This window comes from Papio anubis, chromosome 20 (genome assembly GCF_008728515.1).
Source record: "Papio anubis isolate 15944 chromosome 20, Panubis1.0, whole genome shotgun sequence".
Lineage (NCBI taxonomy): Eukaryota > Metazoa > Chordata > Mammalia > Primates > Cercopithecidae > Papio > Papio anubis.
The window spans coordinates 23,345,943-23,364,146 of record NC_044995.1 but is presented as its reverse complement, the minus strand read 5'-3'; the positions used below and the strand labels follow the sequence as shown (position 1 = coordinate 23,364,146).

General features: G+C 47.3%; 1 protein-coding gene across 2 annotated transcripts in view; it reads right to left on the bottom strand.

Annotated features, from left to right (window-relative positions):
* Positions 1-18,204, bottom strand: part of RHPN2 (rhophilin Rho GTPase binding protein 2) — an 87,032-nt gene that overhangs the window by 34,408 nt on the left and 34,420 nt on the right. For both annotated transcript variants that reach the window (XM_003915290.2, XM_009194094.4), the window contains 2 exons: positions 11,368-11,496; positions 6,124-6,199 (listed from right to left, as the gene is read on the bottom strand). In XM_003915290.2, coding sequence (XP_003915339.2) covers positions 6,124-6,199; positions 11,368-11,496 — 205 coding nt within the window. The remainder of the gene's footprint in view (positions 1-6,123; positions 6,200-11,367; positions 11,497-18,204) is intronic.

The following is an 18,204-nucleotide window of genomic DNA, read 5'->3' as shown; positions in this document are numbered from 1 at the left end:
TCGGCTCACTGTAACCTCCGCCTCCCAGGTTCATGCAATTCTCCTGCCTCAGCCTCCTAAGTAGCTGCGATTACAGGCACCTGCCACAACGCCCAGCTAACTGTTATATTTTTAGCAGAGACAGAGTTTCACCATGTTGGCCAGGCTGGTCTCAAACTTCTGACCTCAGGTGATCCATCCACCTTGGCCTCCCAAAGTGCTGGGATTACAGGCGTCAGCCACCGCGCCAGGCCATAGATTTTTTTTTAATTTTTTAATTTTTTTTTTTTTTAACCAGGGTTTTACTCCTGTTGCCCAGGCTCCACCTCCCAGGCTCAAGCAATTCTTGTGATTCAGCCTCCCAAGTAGCTGGGATTATGGGCATGTGCCACCACGCCCAGCTAATTTTTGGTAGAGACGGGGTTTCACCACATTGCCCAGGCTGGTCTTGAACTCCTGGGCTCAAGCAATCCATCTGCCTCAGCCTCCCAAAGTGCTAGGATTACAGGTGTGAGCCACTGCACTCCACGCCAATGTTTTTAAATGTTGTGTTGCTTCAGTAAAAACGAAGAGTTGAAGTTAATTTTTTGCTTAAAAATGTCTTTGTGCCCTCGCACCGTGGCTCCCATCTGTAATCCCAGCACTTTGGGAAGACCAGGCAGGTAAATCACTTGAGCCCAGGAGTTCCAGACCAGCCTGTGACTTATACATTCAACTATACTGCAAACACCGCAGATATTCAGGGTCTCACACTTGCAATTCCGGGCCTCCCTCAGGACCTGGACAAGTTTCCCAGCACAGACCCTGAGGGTAGGATTGTCATAACAGTCCCCAGACATGGGTTTCCTTTGCCAAGAAGACCCTTAACCATGTTATAAAGGCATTTTATTTTATTTTATCTTTGAGGCAGGATCTCACTTTGTCACCTAGGCCGGAGTGCAGCGGCGCGATCTCGGCTCACTGCAGCCTTGACTTCTCTGGGCTCAAGCAATCCTCCTACTTCAGCCTCCCAAGTAGCTAGGACCACAGGCATGTGCCAGCACATCCAGCTAATTTCATTTTTGTATTTTTTAATAGAGATTGGGTTTTGCCCTGTTGCCCTGCCCCTACAAGTGCTGGCTCCCCCAAGCTGCAAGAAAGGTGATCACGTAGATTGCTCAATTACGTCTTCCCAATGACTGTGAGTAACCTCTTTACACAACTTCTACATTAAAGCTCCTCCTGTTTTTGTGTTTTCAATGCACAGACACACAAACAGACAAACACTTGTCCTACAAAAATGGATTTGTACTAAATATACAACTCCGCTGTGCCTTCTTTTTCTTTTTTTAAGAGATGAGGATCTCACTCTGTTGCCCAGGGTGGAGTACAATGGTGCAATCATAGCCACTGCAGCCTCGAACTCCTGGGCTCAAGTCATCCTCCCACTTCAGCTTCTCCAGTAGATGGGACTCTAGCTGTGCGCCACCACACTCAGCTAATATTGTTATTTTTCATAAAGACAGAGTCTTCCTATGTGGCCTAGGACGGTCTCAGACTCCTGGCCAGGAGTTCAAAACCAGCCTGGCCAACATGGTGAAACCCCCCGTCTCTACTAAAAATACAAAATTTAGCCGGGCATGCTGGCAGGTGCCTGTAATCCCAGCTACTCAGGAGGCTGCCGCAGGAGAATCGCTTGAGCCCAGGAGGCGGAGGTTGCAGTAAGCTGAGATTGAGCCATTGCACTCCAGCTTGGATGACAGAGCGAAACTTCGTCTCAAAAACAAAAACAAAACAAAACAAAAAACAAAAATCCTAACTGAAACCCACTGTAAACATTAGGAACAAAATGAGAATTTCCACCATCACTGTTATTACTTAGCCTAATTCCAAACATTCTCTAGCCTACACATTAAGAAAAATAAGAGACATAAAATATTAGAAAGGAACAATCAAAATAATTTTTTGCAACGTAACAGCATGTTTATAAAACCCAACAGCATCAACTGAAACATTATGAAATTAATAAGAATTCAATAAAGTGGCAAAGAAGTTAACATATAAAAGTCAATAGTAAAAAAGAAAAGTCAATATTCTTCCTTTCTTATACAAGCAATAACCAATTAGAAAAACTTAGACAGTCAGGTGCGGTGGCTCACATCTGTAATCCCAGCAGTTTTCAAGGCTGAGGCTGGCGGGATATTTGAGGTCAGGAGTTTGAGACCAGCCTGGTCAACATGGTGAAACCCTGTCTGTACTAAAAATACAAAAAATTAGATGGGTATGGTGGCAGGTGCCTGTAATCCCAGCAACCCAGGAGGCTGAGGCAGGAGAATCACTTGGACCTGGGGGACAGAGGTTGCAGTGAGCCAAGATTGCACCACTGCACTCCAGCCTGGGCAACACAATGAGACTGTCTCAGAAAAGAAAAAAAAAAAAAAAAAACCTAAGAGAGAAACAATACCTTTCACAATAGCAACAAAAGTACATTTCTAGGGATAAAATTAATATAATTAAGCAGAAAACTATTAAACTTTACTGAAGGACAGATGTTATTTCATTTTCTTTCACTGATTTGAAAAATCTTTTTTTTTTTTTTTTGAGACAAAGTATTATTCTGTTTTCCAGGATGGAGTGCAGGGGCTCAATCATAGCTGACTGCAGCCTCGACCTCTTGGGGCTTAAGCAGTCCCCCCACCTCAGCCTACCAGGTAGCTGGGACTAAAGGTGTGAGCTACTGCGCCTGGCCCTATTTCTTTTGTTTTGTTTTGTTTTTGTTTTTTGAGACGGAGTCTCGCTCTGTCTCCCAGGCTCCCGGGTTTACGCCATTCTCCTGCCTCAGCCTCCCGAGTAGTTGGGACTACAGGCGCCAGCCACCTCGCCCGGCTAGTTTTTTGTATTTTTTTAGTAGAGACGGGGTTTCACCGTGTTAGCCAGGATGGTCTCGATCTCCTGACCTCGTGATCCACCCGTCTCGGCCTCCCAAAGTGCTGGGATTACAGGCTTGAGCCACCGCGCCCGGCCTATTTCTTTAAAATAAAACAAAATCGGCCGGGTGCAATGGCTCATACCTGTAATCCTAACACTTTGGGAAGCCGAGGCGGGTGGATCACTTGAGGTCAGGAGTTTGAGACCAGCCTGGCCAACATAGTGAAACGCTGTCTCTACTAAAAATATAAAAATTAGCTGGGCGTGGTGGTGGGTGCCCTGTAGTCCCAGCTATTCAGGAGGCTGAAGCAGGAGAATCGCTTGAACCCAGGAGGCGGAGGTTACAGTGAGCTAAGATTGCACCACTGCACTCCAGCCTGAGCGAGAGAGCAAGACTCACTAAATAAATAAATTAATTAATTAAATAAAATAAAACCAAATCACACTGTGAAGCTTCACTGATTATAAAATATCACACGAACACCCAGGTCAGATTTGAAATGGAATTGCCCTAATTCAGTCTGCTGAACCACTTCTGCAGTGCCTGTGTTTCTCTCAAATATGAAAGAGAAAAAATACAACAGAGAGTCCCTCAAACGTTCTCATTTTCATATGATTGACATTTGTAGAGACTCTTTTAGGCTAAAATGACATGGTTGGAAGCCTGTGCCGAATGGCAGTTGGCCATGGCCACAATATGTGAATATTTTCATTTGCTTTAATGTGGAATTCAGCACATGACCCAATTGAATCCTTAAAAATGCCTATAAAATTCCTAAGTTTCTCCAAGAGACTCTTCCTTTAAAATGCTTGCATTCTTGGCCGGATGCAGTGGCTCACGCCTGTAATCCCAGCATCTTAGGAGGCTGAGGTGGGCGGATCATCTGAGGTCAGGAGTTCAAGACCAGCCTGGCCAACATGGTGAAACCCGTATCTCTACTAGTAAAAATTAGCTGGGTATGGTGGCACATGCTTGTAATCCCAGCTACTTGGGAGGCTCAAGCAGGAGAATCGCTTGAACCTAAGAGGCGGAGGTTGCAGTGAGCTGAGATCGCACCATTGGACTCCAGCTTGGGGAACAAGAGTGAAACTCCATCTCAAAAAAAAAGCTCATTCTTGTAGTCCAGCATCAAGCAACAGACAAATTAAATCGTAAAGAAACTTCTACAATAGCAGCAACAGACATTTCCAGACACGTGGATTGTTTTGAGTCCCACAGACCAGTGGCAAGTCACATCTATTTTTGTGCAAACTTGGGCCACCCTGCACCTCATCCTCTTTCCCCTCCTTGATGGAATTTGGAGGCGACTGGTTAAAAACTCAAACTGATAGAGTTGAAGAGGGAAGGAAGAGGAGCGTAATCCAGGCACAGGATGGTCTCCCGGCCCCAGCCTGGCGGCACGGACTCTCCTGTGTTCTCCATTGAAGCACCTCTTCCACTTCCCACTTGAATCCCCCATGGACCCAAGGGCCCCGCAGGCAGGGCTGTGGCCTCCGGCACCCAACACAGTGCCAGACACAGGTGGGCTTATGAGGATCTGCCAAACAGAAGAGGAGTCCAGATACCCAGGAATGTGGCAGGGGGGCACACAAGCAAAGACTCTGGTTATTCAAATATTTAAGGGGAATGAATTGACATCTTTGATTTCCTTTGAAATTGCATCATAAATAAGACAGACTGATGATACTAGCCATTACCTTCATTTTCTTTTTCTGTTTGTTTTTTGAGACGCAATTTCACTGTTGCCCAGGCTGGAGTGCAGTGGCACAATCTCAGCTCACTGCATCTCCGCCTCCTGGGTTCAAGCGATTCTCTCGTGGCTCAGCGTCCTGAGTAACTGGGATTACAGGCATAGGCCACTATGCCCAGCTAATTTTTTTTTTTTTTTTGAGACGGGATCTTGCTCTGTCGCCCAGGCTGGAGGGCAGTGGCATGGTCTCAGCTCCCTGCAATCTCTGCCTCCACCTCCTGGGTTCGAACAATTCACCTGCCTCAGCCTCTCAAGTAACTGGGATTACAGGTGTGCACCACCACATCCAGCTAATTTCTGTACGTTTAGTAGAGACAGGGGTTTTACCACATTGGCCAGGCTGGTCTTGAACTCCTGAGCTCGAGTGATCCGACTGCTTCAGCCTCCCAAAGTGCTGGGATTACAGGCCTTTAGCCATTACTTTCTTTTTTTTTTTTTTTTTTTTTTGAGATGGAGTCTTCCTCTATTGCCCAGGCTAGAGTGCAGTGGTGTGATCTCGGCTCACTGCAGACTCCGTCTCCTGGGTTCAAGCGATTCTCCTGCCTCAGCCTCCCGAGTAGCTGGGATTACAGACGCCCACTACCGTGCCCGGCTAATTTTTGTATTTTTTATTAGCGACGGGGTTTCACCATCTTGGCCAGGCTGGTCTGGAACTCCTGACTTCATGATCCACCCGCCTCGGCCTCCCAGAGTGCTGGGATTACAGGCATGAGCCACCGCGCCCGGCCTAGCCATTACTTTCAATGGCAAAAACTGCAATTACCTTTGAACCAACCTAACAGACACAAAAATGCACAGATGGACAAATATGTGAGGAAGCAATGCTGGCAGTATGCTCCTGGAGGAAGTGAGTACACAGGAGTTTGCTATAAAATTCTTAGAATTTTTTGAAAAGTTTGGAAACTTTCATAATAAAATGTTAGAGAAAAAAACTTTAGCTATTCTTCCAAAAACATAGCCTAAACTGGTTACATGATTTAAGAAAAAAAGATACTATTAATAAAAGAGGATATAAGTTTTAAATTTCAAAGCATATCCACTACAGACCCTCTTTGACTTGGCCTCTTGGGGAAGGCCGGCCTGGGTTTCCAATCTGCCTTGTCTAAGACCCAGGAGGAGCTTCAGAAGTCATTAAAGGCCACAACAAAAATCTGGCAGGAATAAACGCACAAATTATGCATGTAGCTGGCTGAGAAGGGCCTCAGGGTCCACTCTGTAGATATCAACTGACTCTGCCTGTTGAGCCTAAGGCCATTGCAAGAGATACATATTCTCTATCTCCTTTTTTTTTCTTTTTTTTTTTTTTTGGTTGCCCAGGCTGGAGTGCAGTGGTATGATCACAACTCACTGCGGCCTCCAACTCCTGGGCTCAAGTGATCCTCTTGCCTCAGCCTCCCAAGTAACTGGGACTACAGGCATGCGCCACTGCAAATGGTCTATTTCCATTTTAAACACTGAGTCCGGTGCCCATGGCTTTGAGATTTACCTTGAGGACAACTGAAAAGTCGACGTCTTTCGTTTCCTTCAGGCCAAGAGGAATCAGGGGAATCGTAAATGCCTCCCTATGAGGAACACAACAAGGTATGTATGAACACCCCAAACCAGACCCCTGGGTATCCCACGGCCTTGTCCCCAGCAGCCCAGCTCAGGTGTGCGGCCTCTCCATGCCCCATCCAGTACTCACCTAGCTGACGGGCTCATTTTCCATAAGGATGACTCTGGTCATGCCCCACCCTCTGCTCTAAAACTGACCCCAGCTCCCTAAGACTGCTGGACCACCCCGCCTAACACATCATGCCCCTGGTATCTTGACACTGATTTATTTTCCACTCTCAACACCTCAATGCTTCTTTTTTTTTTTTTTTTGAGATGGCATTTTGCTCTTGTTGTCCAGGCTGGAGTGCAATGGCGCAATCTCAGCTCACTGCAACCTCCTCCTCCTGGGTTCAAGGAATTCTCTTGCCTCAGCCCCCCGAGTAGCTGGGATGACAGGCACGCGACACCACACCCGGCTAATTTTTGTCTATTTTTTTAGTAGTGATGGGGTTTCGCCATGTTGGCCAGGCTGGTCTCAAACTCCTGATCTCAAGTGATCTGCCCACCTCAGCCTCTCAATGTGCTGGAATGACAGGCACGAGCCTCTGCGTCCAGCCCAGTCGCAATGCTTCTTTGAGGCAGCTGTGCTGAGAGTCTATCCTGTGCCAGGTTCTGTGCCCGGTGCACTTGCTGCTCCCACCTGGGTGTACCACCCTGCTGCCCTGCGCCTCCTTTGTCAGCTCCTCACCCCCTCCTCCTCTGCTCCCCTCAGGAGCCCCATCCAACAGAGTGCACCTGCCTCCCAGCCCAGGACCAGACACCCTCCACCTCCTCTCTCCCAGCTGACCACTCAGTAACCACAGGTCACCCAGGGAGTGCTCCGTGGGCCTGCATTCCTAGGGGCAGGGCCAGCAGGAAGTGAACGGAGCTCAGGCTGTGTTTTGCAAACAGGGATTTAGCTCCCTGACCTGTAACAGGAGACCTCCTAGGGCTGCTCAGCCCAGGCCCACAAGAAGGCCAGAAAGGCTGGGCAGGGCGAGGGGACAATGCAGCTGTAAGCTGAACCTCGCTCTGCGGCACAGCTGTGCTACAGCAGGTGAGACCCATCCCAGAGGCAAGGAAAGTCGGATCCTGCTGAAGGCTCCTCCAGGCTATGCAGGGCGGGAAGCCAGGTTTGCGGCTGTCCAGGCAACAAGAGGAGGAGTAAGCATCCTGAGCCGAGCTCCAGGACACCCCAGCCCCAATGTGACACTGACAGCGCCCTCTAGGTGACCTCAGGCCTCCCTGAGTTTTTCATCTGCACCATAAGGTTCTTTCTTTCCCGCCTACCTCCTAGAAGACTGTAAAGATCAACCGTGATAAGAAAGAAACAATCTACTTTGAAAACAGAATAGTGCAGGCTGGGCGTGGTGGCTCACACCTATAATCCCATCACTTTGGGAGGCTGAAGTGGACAGATCACCTGAGGTCAGGAGTTCGAGACCAGCCTGGCCAATACGGTAAAACCCCGTCTCTACTAAAAATACAAAAACTACCTGGGCATGGTAGTGTGCACCTGTAATCCCAGCTACTCAGGAGGCTGAGGCAGGAGAATCGCTTCAACCGGGAGGTGGAGGTAGCAGTGAGCCAAGATCACACCACTGCACTCTAGGCCTGGGTGACAGAGCAAGACTCCATCTCAGAAAGAAAAAAAAAAAGATCAACCATGCAAAGAAAGAAACAATCTACTTTGAAAACAGAAGAGCGCAGGACCCAAATGCATGGTGTCGTGTTGAATCTGCACAGCTCTCCCTCTTCCCAATGACACAAGGCAGTGATTGACCACTCTAGAGCCCACGGACCACCCCAGGGGCCTTCGGTTCACTCTGTGGGAAGCCCTGTGTTGCATGTCCCTGCTCTTTGGCACAGCAAATGCGAGTGTGGAACGGCCAACATTTATTACCAAAGCTTGGACCCATCTTGCCTCCTCCAGAACTTGAACCTTTTGGACAAAACACTAGAAGTGAACACCAGAGCATAGGCTGGGAGAACCTTCCATTAGCTGTCATATTGACTGGGCATTCAAAACTGCACAGGAGGCCAGGTGTGGTGGCTCATCTTCACCAGTTCCACCCCTTTGGCTCTGTGTTTGCAGGACCATCTCGTGGACACCAGCCTGTTTCCTGAGAAGCCGAGGAATGGTGTGCTGGGGGACAGCAGAGACAAGGAGCCCATGGCCCTGGATGGCACAGTCTGTCAGGGGAGCAGTTCCACCTGCATCCTCCAGGAGACCTCCCTGTGATGCTGACTCAGGACGCTGCTTCTGTCAAGACCAGCCTGGCCAACATGGTGAAACCCCGTCTCTACTAAAAATGCAAAAAATTAGCTGGGCAAGTTGGCACGTGCCTGTAGTCCCAGCTACTCAAGAGGATGAGGCAGGAGAATCGCTTGAACCTGGGAGGCAAGGTTGTGGTGAGCTGAGATCGTGCCACTATACTCCAGCCTGGGCGACAGAGAGAGACTCCATTTCAAAAAAATAATAAAACGGGGCCGGGCACGGTGGCTCACGCCTGTAATCCCAGCACTTTGGGAAGCCGAGACAGGTGGATCACGAGGTCAGGAGTTCAAGAACAGCCTGGCTAACATGGTGAAACCCCATCTCTACTAAAAATACAAAAAATTAGCTAGGCGTGGTGGCATGTGCCTGTAGTCCCAGCTACTCAGGAGGCTGAGGCAGGAGAATTGCTTGAACCTGGGAGGCAGAGGTTGCAGTAAGCTGAGATCCCGCCACTGCACTCCAGCCTGAGCAACAAAGCAAGACTCTGTCTCAAAAAAAATAAATAGAAATAAAAAAATATAAAACAAACAAACAATAAAAACTGTATAGAAGCCCACAGGTAAGCCAGGCATGGGGCGTCACAAAGGGAAGAGCCAGCGAGGTTTCACACACTGATGCTTCCCCTCCAACCACCCTGGTGCCCCGCAGAGGACCAGCACCAGGAAACACACATTCCATAGGTGACTCAAGGTTCCCAAATCCAGGGAGCTATTTTCCGACTGAGTTTCCCCCGGGACCCACCTACTTTTTGAGCAGTCTCATGCCCGCAATGAAAAGGCGCGTAAACCCTTCTCTGAACTGTCTCAAAGTTATTTCTCCTTAAAAAGAAGCATTTCACTTAGCATTTTGTTTTGTTTTTGTGTTTTGAGACAGGACTTCTTTCTGTTGCCCTTACTGCAGTCTCGACCTCCCTGGCTCAAGTGATCTTCCCACCTCAGCCTTCTGAGTAGCTGGGACTACAGGTGTGCACCACCACGCCTGGCTAATTTTCCTATTTTTTGTAGAGATGGGGTTTCACTATGTTGCCCAGGCTAGCCTCGAACTCCTGGGCTCAAGCGATCCCCCACCTCAGCCTCCTGAAGAGCTGGGATTACAGGCATGAGGCAAGAGGGGCACTTACTTCATAGTTGGATCTCCATTTTTGGAGATGTATTGCAATTCTGAGGGATGGTGGTGTTGGCTTTCATCTTGAAGAAATCGATTCTAAAATTGAGTTATGGAGAATGATACAATAGAGTGCCTTCAAAATTGGCCTAGGGGCCAGGTGCAGTGGCTCACATCTGTAATTCTAGCACTTTGGGAGGCCAAGGTGAGCAGATTACTTGAGACCAGGAGTTCAAGACCAGCCTGGTCAACATGATGAAACCCTGTCTTTCTTTAAAAAAATGCAGGCCGGGCGCGGTGGCTCAAGCCTGTAATCCCAGCACTTTGGGAGGCCGAGACGGGCGGATCACGAGGTCAGGAGATCGAGACCATCCTGGCTAACACGGTGAAACCCCGTCTCTACTAAAAAAACTACAAAAAACTAGCCGGGCGAGGTGGCGGGCGCCTGTAGTCCCAGCTACTCGGGAGGCTGAGGCAGGAGAATGGCGTAAACCCGGGAGGCGGAGCTTGCAGTGAGCTGAGATCCGGCCACTGCACTCCAGCCCGGGCGACAGAGCAAGACTTCGTCTCAAAAAAAAAAAAAAAAAAAATGCAAAAATTAGCCAAGTGTGATGGTGCACGCCTGTAATCCCAGCTACCCAGATGGCTGAGGCACAAGAATCGCTTGAACCTACGAGGTAGAGATTGCAGTGAGCTGAGATCATGCCACTGCACTCCAACCTGGGTGAGAGAGGGAGACTCTGTGTCCAAAAAAAAAAAAAAAAAAGGAAATACAACCTTAAAAGGAGACTGGTATATTACTTTGTTTTAATATGGATTTTTCTGTTTCAGTTTGTCACCTCCAGCTAGGAAATGGACTGCAGTCCAACGTAAGTACAGTGCACAGGATCTCTGTGTGTGCATAGTGGTTTCCCCTTACAGGGTCGATTTTGGCCTTAATCCCAAAAAGTATTTGTATATACTTTTTGTTCCTTGGCAAATAAATGAGGAAATAATTAGCCAACATTGGAAAGGTATTGTCCTAACAATGTCCTTTTAATGTTTCTTAGGAAAATTATGGTGACCCACTAAAATATCCTTGCTCAATGTCTGTTCAGTTGAATTTAATAACATATCTTGTTAATGTTTGCCTGTCTATGAAATGTGACTACGCGGAATTACTGAAAATTAACTATAAAATCAAAGGCATTTAACTTTTAAACTTATCTTGGTTCATCACGTATATTTATACTAGATTTTATACTGTCTTCATTTTTTGTTTGTTTGTTCTGAGACACAGTCTCGCTCTGTCAGCCAGGCCGGAGTTGCAGTGGTGTGATCTCGGCTACTGAAACTTCTGACTCCCTGGTTCAAGCAATTCTGCCTCAGCCTCTGAGAAGCCAGGATTATAGGCGTGCACTGCCACATCCGGCTATTTTTTTTATTTTTAGTAGAGACAGGGTTCCACCATGTTGGCCAGGCTGGTCTCGAACTCCTGACCTCAGATGATCTACCCGCCTTGGCCTCCCAAAGTGTTGGGATTACGGGAGTGAGCCACCGTGCCTGGCCTCACAAATGCCTTTTTGTCCAACACTGCAGGTATGTTCCAACAAATAGACTCATCCCTTCCAGTCTAGCACCTTGCTCAACCCCAAACCTGATGGTTCTCTCACTCTCAAAGTGGGGGCTGCCACACCTAGTCTAGAACCCTATCTGGCCTCTTTGTGCAGCACCCTGGATGTACACAGAATCTCTGGCTCAGAGGCTTCTGGAAGGTGTGCTGCTCCCACTTACTCTGTGTTCTGATAGACGCCCACCGAGATGTTCAGCCCCTCCAGCTCTTCCTTGAGCATCTGCAGGTCTGAGTTGACGAAGCTCAGCTCCAGCCGCACTTGTTCCCGCACCTTTGGGTTCGTGGCCACTCTGTTCAAACAGAAGAGGGAGAGAAGTGCCCTCAGCCAGGTATCCCGGCTTCTGGGTGAGCAGACCCAATCCCCAGTCCCTGCAGGGAGGATCATGGCACAGCTTGCAGAGGAGGGTCAGGAGTGTCGGGTAAGGTATCCCAGGGACACAGGGCGCCTGCCCAGCTTGCAGCACACCTGCCAGTACCTGGAGCTGGGGACACAGGCAATGACACTGTGAGTTGCAGACATGAACTCTATGACATCCTGCAAAAAATCAGCCTTGAAAAGAGAAAACAAAACTGCTCCCAGCCATGCCCTAAAACACCATAAGATATCCACTTGAAAAGAAATGAATGATTCCTTTTGGTAGGAGAAATCAAAATAAATAAATATAAAATTTGTTTTAAAAAAAGAAAGAGCCGGGCGCGGTGGCTCAAGCCTGTAATCCCAGCACTTTGGGAGGCCGAGACGGGCGGATCACGAGGTCAGGAGATCGAGACCATCCTGGCTGACACGGTGAAACCCCGTCTCTACTAAAAAAATACAAAAAACTAGCCGGGCGAGGTGGCGGGCGCCTGTAGTCCCAGCTACTCGGGAGGCTGAGGCAGGAGAATGGCGTGAACCCGGGAGGCGGAGCTTGCAGTGAGCTGAGATCCGGCCACTGCACTCCAGCCTGGGCGACAGAGCGAGACTCCGTCTCAAAAAAAAAAAAAAAAAAAAAAAAAAAAAGAAAGAAATGGATAATTAGCTGGGCATGGTGGTACATGCCTGTAGTCCCAGGCTGGAGGATTGCTTGAGCCCAGGAGGTTAATACTGCAGGGGGCTGTGATCATGCCACCGCACTCCAGCCTGGGTGACAGGGCAAGACACTGTCTCTAAAAACTAAAATAAGATAAAATAAAATAAGATGAAATAAAATATAAAAATATATACATATAAGATAGAAAGTAAAATAAAACAACTGAATGAGAAAATGAAGGGAGAAGTTATGCTTCCCAATTCATTCTATGAGACTAGTATTAGCAACCCAAACCTAGAAACATATAAATAGGATTATACTCCATAACCAAGTGGGATTTATCCCAGGAATGCAAGGTTGGTTTAACATCTGAAAATCAATCAATATATTATATTAACAGAATAAAGGACAAAACACATGGTGACTTCAACAGATATTGAAAAAGCTATGTCACAAAATCCATCCCAGATTCATAATAAAAATTCTCAATGAAGTAGGAATAAAAAAGAATTCATGAAATCTGATAAAAGATACCTACAAAAACCCCACAGTTAACATCACACTTAGTGGTGAATGACTGCTTTTCTCTTCTCATCAGGAACAAGGCAAAGATGCCTGCTTTTGCTATTTCTAATCAATGAGGCAAACAAAGAAATTAAAGGCATCCAGATTAGAAAGGAAGAAATAAAACTGTCTTTATTCACAGATGGTATTATCTTATATATAGAAAATCCTAATGCATCCATAAAACAAATATTAGTACTAATAAATTTAGCAAGGTCACAGGGTATAATCAATATACAAATATCAATTCTTTTATTTTTTTCTCTAGACAAGGTCTCACTCTGTCACCTAGGCTGGAATGCAATGTCACCATTATGGCTTACTGTAGCCTCAACCTCCCAGGCTGAAGCCATCCTCCAGCCTTAGTCTCCCAAGCAGCTGGGCCTACAGGTGCACTCCACCATGCTGGCTAATTTTTGTATTTTTTTGTAGAGATGGAGTCTCACTATGTTGCCCAGGCTGGTCCAGAAATCCTAGGTTCAAGCAATCTTTCTGCCTCAGCCTCCCAAAGTGCTGGGATTACAGGCATGAGCCACCATGCCTGGCCAAATCTATTTCTATATACTAGCAATGAACAATCTTGAAATTGAGAAAACCATTCCATTCACAATAGCATCAAAAAGAATAAAATATTCAGGAATAAACAAAAGAATCACAAGACATGTAAACCTAAAACTACAAAACAATGCTGGAGATATAGTAAAAGAAGAGCTATTCCATGTTATAGGAAGGCTCATTACTGTCAACATGTCAAGCCTCCTTAGTTGGTACATTCATTCATTGCAACCTCAATCAAAATCCCACTAACCTTTTTAATAGAAATCGACCAGCTGATCCTAAAATTCATACGGAAATGCAAAAAAAAAAAAAAAAAAAAAAAAAAACCTGCAATAGGCAAAACAATTTTGAAAAATAAGAACAGAGTTGGAAGACTTATATTGATTTTAAAATTTACTAAGAAGCTGGCCTGGGCATGGTGGCTCACATCTGTAATCCTAGCACTTTGGGAGGCTGAGGTGGGTAGATCAACTGAGGTCAGGAGTTCAAGACCAGCCTGGCCAACATGGTGAAACCCCATCTCTACTAAAAACACAAAAAATTAGACAGGCGTGGTGGCGGGCGCCTGTAATCCCAGCTACTTGGGAGCCTGAGGCAAGAGAATCACTTGAACCCAGGAGGCGGAGATTGCAGTGAGCCAAGATCGCACCACTGCACTCTAGCCTGGGCAACAAGAGCAAAACTGCATCTCAAAAAAAAAAAAAAAAAAAATAGCCGGGCGCGGTGGCTCAAGCCTGTAATCCTAGCACTTTGGGAGGCTGAGACGGGCAGATCACGAGGTTAGGAGATCAAGACCATCCTGGCTAACACAGTGAAACCCCATCTCTACTAAAAAATACAAAAAACTAGCCAGGCGAGGTGGTGGGCATCTGTAGTCCCAGCTACTCCGGAGGCTGAGGCAGGAGAATGGCATGAACCCGGGAGGCGGAGCTTACAGTGAGCTGAGATCTGGCCACTGCACTCCAGCCTGGGCGACAGAGCGAGACTGTCTCAAAAAAAAAAAATTTTTTTAAATAAATAAATAAATAATAAAAAATAAACTTACTAAGAAGCCATAGTCATCAAAATAGCGTGGTACCGACATAAAGATAGGCAATGAAACAGAATAAGAGTCCAGGAATAAATGTTTACATTTACATAAGTAAATCTTTATAATTGATTTTGAACAAAAGTGCCAAATCAATTCAATGTGGAAAAGATTATTGTTTCAACAAATAGTGCTAAAGCAGGTTGACATCCATAGGTACGTCAGGGTCCCTAAAACCACCCCCAAGTTCAATGTTAATCTAGGAGGACTTGCAAAAGCCATGGCTATGGTTTACTACAGCAAAAGACACAAAGCATAATGAGCAAAGGGAAAGGCACATAGGGTGAAATTGCGAGGAGGCCCGGCCCAGACTTCCAGGGGTCCTCTCTCTGTGGAATCCCACAGACCGTGCTTAACTCCCCCAGCAAGGAGTTGTGACAACACACGTAAAATGACATCTACCAGGGAAGCTCAGAGACTCCATGTCCAGGGTTTTTACTGGGGGTTGATAGCATAGGCACCTCTGCCCAGCATGCTCCAAAATTCTGGATTCCCAGAAGGAAAGCAAGTGGTTCCACATAAACCATACCATTTGTACAAACAGTTCAGGCACAGTCAGTCAATCTTATCAGTCTGGGAATGATGAGAACACTTCTAAAATCGAAGTTTCTAGACACCAGCCAAAGGCCAGTCTTACAAGCAGGGCTTTCTAAGGAGAGCAGTTCTGGGCCTGATAGGTGAACTCTTTTCTGCACAATAGGTAAGAATTAACCTAAATCTAAATGGCACACCATTTACAAACACTGTCCAAACAGGTTACAGACTGCAACAAGAGCTACACCTCTAAAACTTCTAGAAGAAAATATAGGACGCAATCTTCGTGACCTTAGGTTGGATAAAATATTCTTAGCTACACATGAAAAGGACAATCCATAAAAGAAGAAATCGGGGACAGGCACAGTGGTTCACGCCTGTAATCCCAGACCAGCCTAGCCAATATGGTGAAACCCCATCTCTACTAAAAATACAAACAAAAAATTAGCTGGGGGTGGTGGCAGGCACCTGTAGTCCCAGCTACTTGGGAGGCTGAGGCAGGAGAATCGCTCGAACCAAGGAGGCATAGGCTGCAGTGAGCCGAGATTGCATCACTGCACTCCAGCCTGGTGACAGAGCAAGACTCTGTCTCAAAAAAAAGAAAAAGAAAAAAGAAGGCCAGGGGCAGTGGCTCGCGCCTGTAATCCCAGCACTTTGGGAGGCCAAGACAGGTGGATCACCTGAGGTTGGGAGTTCGAGACCAGCCTGACCAACATGGTGAAACTCCATCTCTACCAAAAATACAAAATTAACTGGGTGTGGTGGTGTGTGCCTATAATCCCAGATATTCGGGAGGCAGAGGCAGAAGAATCGCCTGAACCCAGGAGGCGGAGGTTGCAGTGAGCTGAGATCGCACCACTGCACTCCAGCCTGGGCAACTAGAGCGAAACTCCATCTCAAAAAAAAAAAAGAAAATGAAAAGACAAGCCACAGACCAGGAGAAAATACTTTCAAATTATATATCTAACAAAGAATCTGTATCCAGGCTGGATGCAGTGGCTCACGCGTGTAATCCCAGCACTTTGGGAGGCTGAGAAGGGTGGGTCACTTCAGGCCAGGAGCTTGAGACCAGCCTGGCCAACATGGTGAAACCCCATCTCTACTAAAAATACAAAACTTAGCTGGGGGTGGTGGTGCACACCTGTAGTCTCAGTCACTCAGGAGGCTGAGGCAGGAGAATTGTTGTTGTTTTTTTTTTTTTTTTTGAGACGGAGTCTTGCTCTGTCACCCAGGCTGGAGTACAGTGACCGGATCTCAGCTCACTGCAAGCTCCGCCTCCCGGGTTTACGCCATTCTCCTGCCTCAGCCTCCCGAGTAGCTGGGACTACAGGCGCCCGCCACCACGCCCGGCTAGTTTTTTGTATTTTTTAGTAGAGACGGAGTTTCACCGTGTTCGCCAGGATGGTCTCGAGCTCGTGACCTCGTGATCCGCCCGTCTCGGCCTCCCAAAGTGCTGGGATTACAGGCTTGAGCCACCGCGCCCGGGCGAGGCAGGAGAATTGCTTGAACCCAGGAGGCAGAGGTTATAGTGAGCAGAGACTGCACCACTCTCCTCTAGCCTGGACAACAGAGTGAGACTCCCTCTCAGAAAAAAAAAAAAAAAGTTTTCAAGCAGAGCTTTTGAAACCTACTCAAAGGCCTTATAGATGCTCCCTCGTGTTATAGATTAGGAATCACCACTAAAATAACAGAAACAGTAACAGTCAGGTTGTAAGCCAGGCCTGTGCTGAGCACGCGTTGGTGAACTTTAGACTGGTAGAGAATCACCCTCATTTCACGGATGAGGAAGCCTGAGGTTCATTAGCCAAGAGCTCCCGGCCATCGGGAGAAACTATGAGTATCTGACCTCTGTCCCCTCCTCTGCTGATGAAAACCCAGCCACCGGTCACCTGATTGCACCCGTGCACATTTGGACTCCCCCAGACAATAAGATACTGGAAGCTCAGCTTGGTGAATTTCATCAATTTAGAGATTTGTGTGTGCGTATGGCTATGACACCAGTAAGAATACATTGTAGGCCGGGCACAGTGGCTCACATCTGTAATCCCAGCACTTTGAGAGGCTGAGGCAGGCGGATCACTTGAGGCCAAGAATTCAAGATCAGTCTGGGCCACATGGCAAAACCCCGTGTCTACTAAAAAGACAAAAATTAGCCAGGCGTAGTGACACATGCCTGTAGTCCCAGCTACTCAGGAGGCTGAGGTATGAGAATCGCTTGAACCCAGGAGATGGAGGTTGCAGTGAGCTGAGACTGCACCACAGTACTCCAGCCTGGGTGACAGAGCGAGACTCCATCACGAAAAATAGAAAAAAGAAATATTTTATTTTACAACTCAGTACATGCATGCACACACACACACAGACACATGCCCCTTCAACAAAAGTCTCAAAAAAGTCATAGGCGTGATCCATTCCAGGGTATTCTATTCTACTCTAATAACTTTTTTTTTTTTTTTTTTGAGACGGAGTCTCGCTCTGTCGCCCGGGCTGGAGTGCAGTGGCCGGATCTCAGCTCACTGCAAGCTCCACCTCCTGGGTTTACGCCATTTTCCTGCCTCAGCCTCCCGAGTAGCTGGGACTACAGGCGCCCGCCACCTCACCCGGCTAGTTTTGTGTGTGTGTGTGTATTTTTTAGTAGAGACGGGGTTTCACCATGTTAGCCAGGATGGTCTCGATCTCCTGACCTTGTGATCCGCCCGTCTCGGCCTCCCAAAGTGCTGGGATTACAGGCTTGAGCCACTGCGCCCGCTTAATAACTTCTTTTAAAAAAAAAATCATGTCTGCAACCCTCCAATTCTCTGATTATCAGACACCAACTGGGTATCCAACAATTCAATTCGATTCTGACCCCAGCTCCTGGGGTAAGCACATACCCCACAGAGTAGTGGCCCGGTCCCACAAAGCTGCCCCCATTTTAGGGACCAGTCACACATCCTGGCGGGGGGGAAACCTGTGCTTCTGACTGATGAGCTGTCAATCAAGGGTTCCCACTGCCACCTCCTCAGGTTTGGTAATTCACCAGAACGTCTCCCAGAACATAGGAAAGCAGCTGAAGGACCAGTACTGGTTTATGTTATTCAGTTCGGGAACAGTCAACTGGAAGATGTACACAGGGCGAGTTATGGTGGGAGGGGGCAGGGCTTCCATGCTCTCTCCGGGCACCTCAACATGTTCACCAACCCAGAGGCTCCCTGAACCTCATCGTTTAGGGTTTATTTTACTTTATTTTTATTTTGGGGACAGGG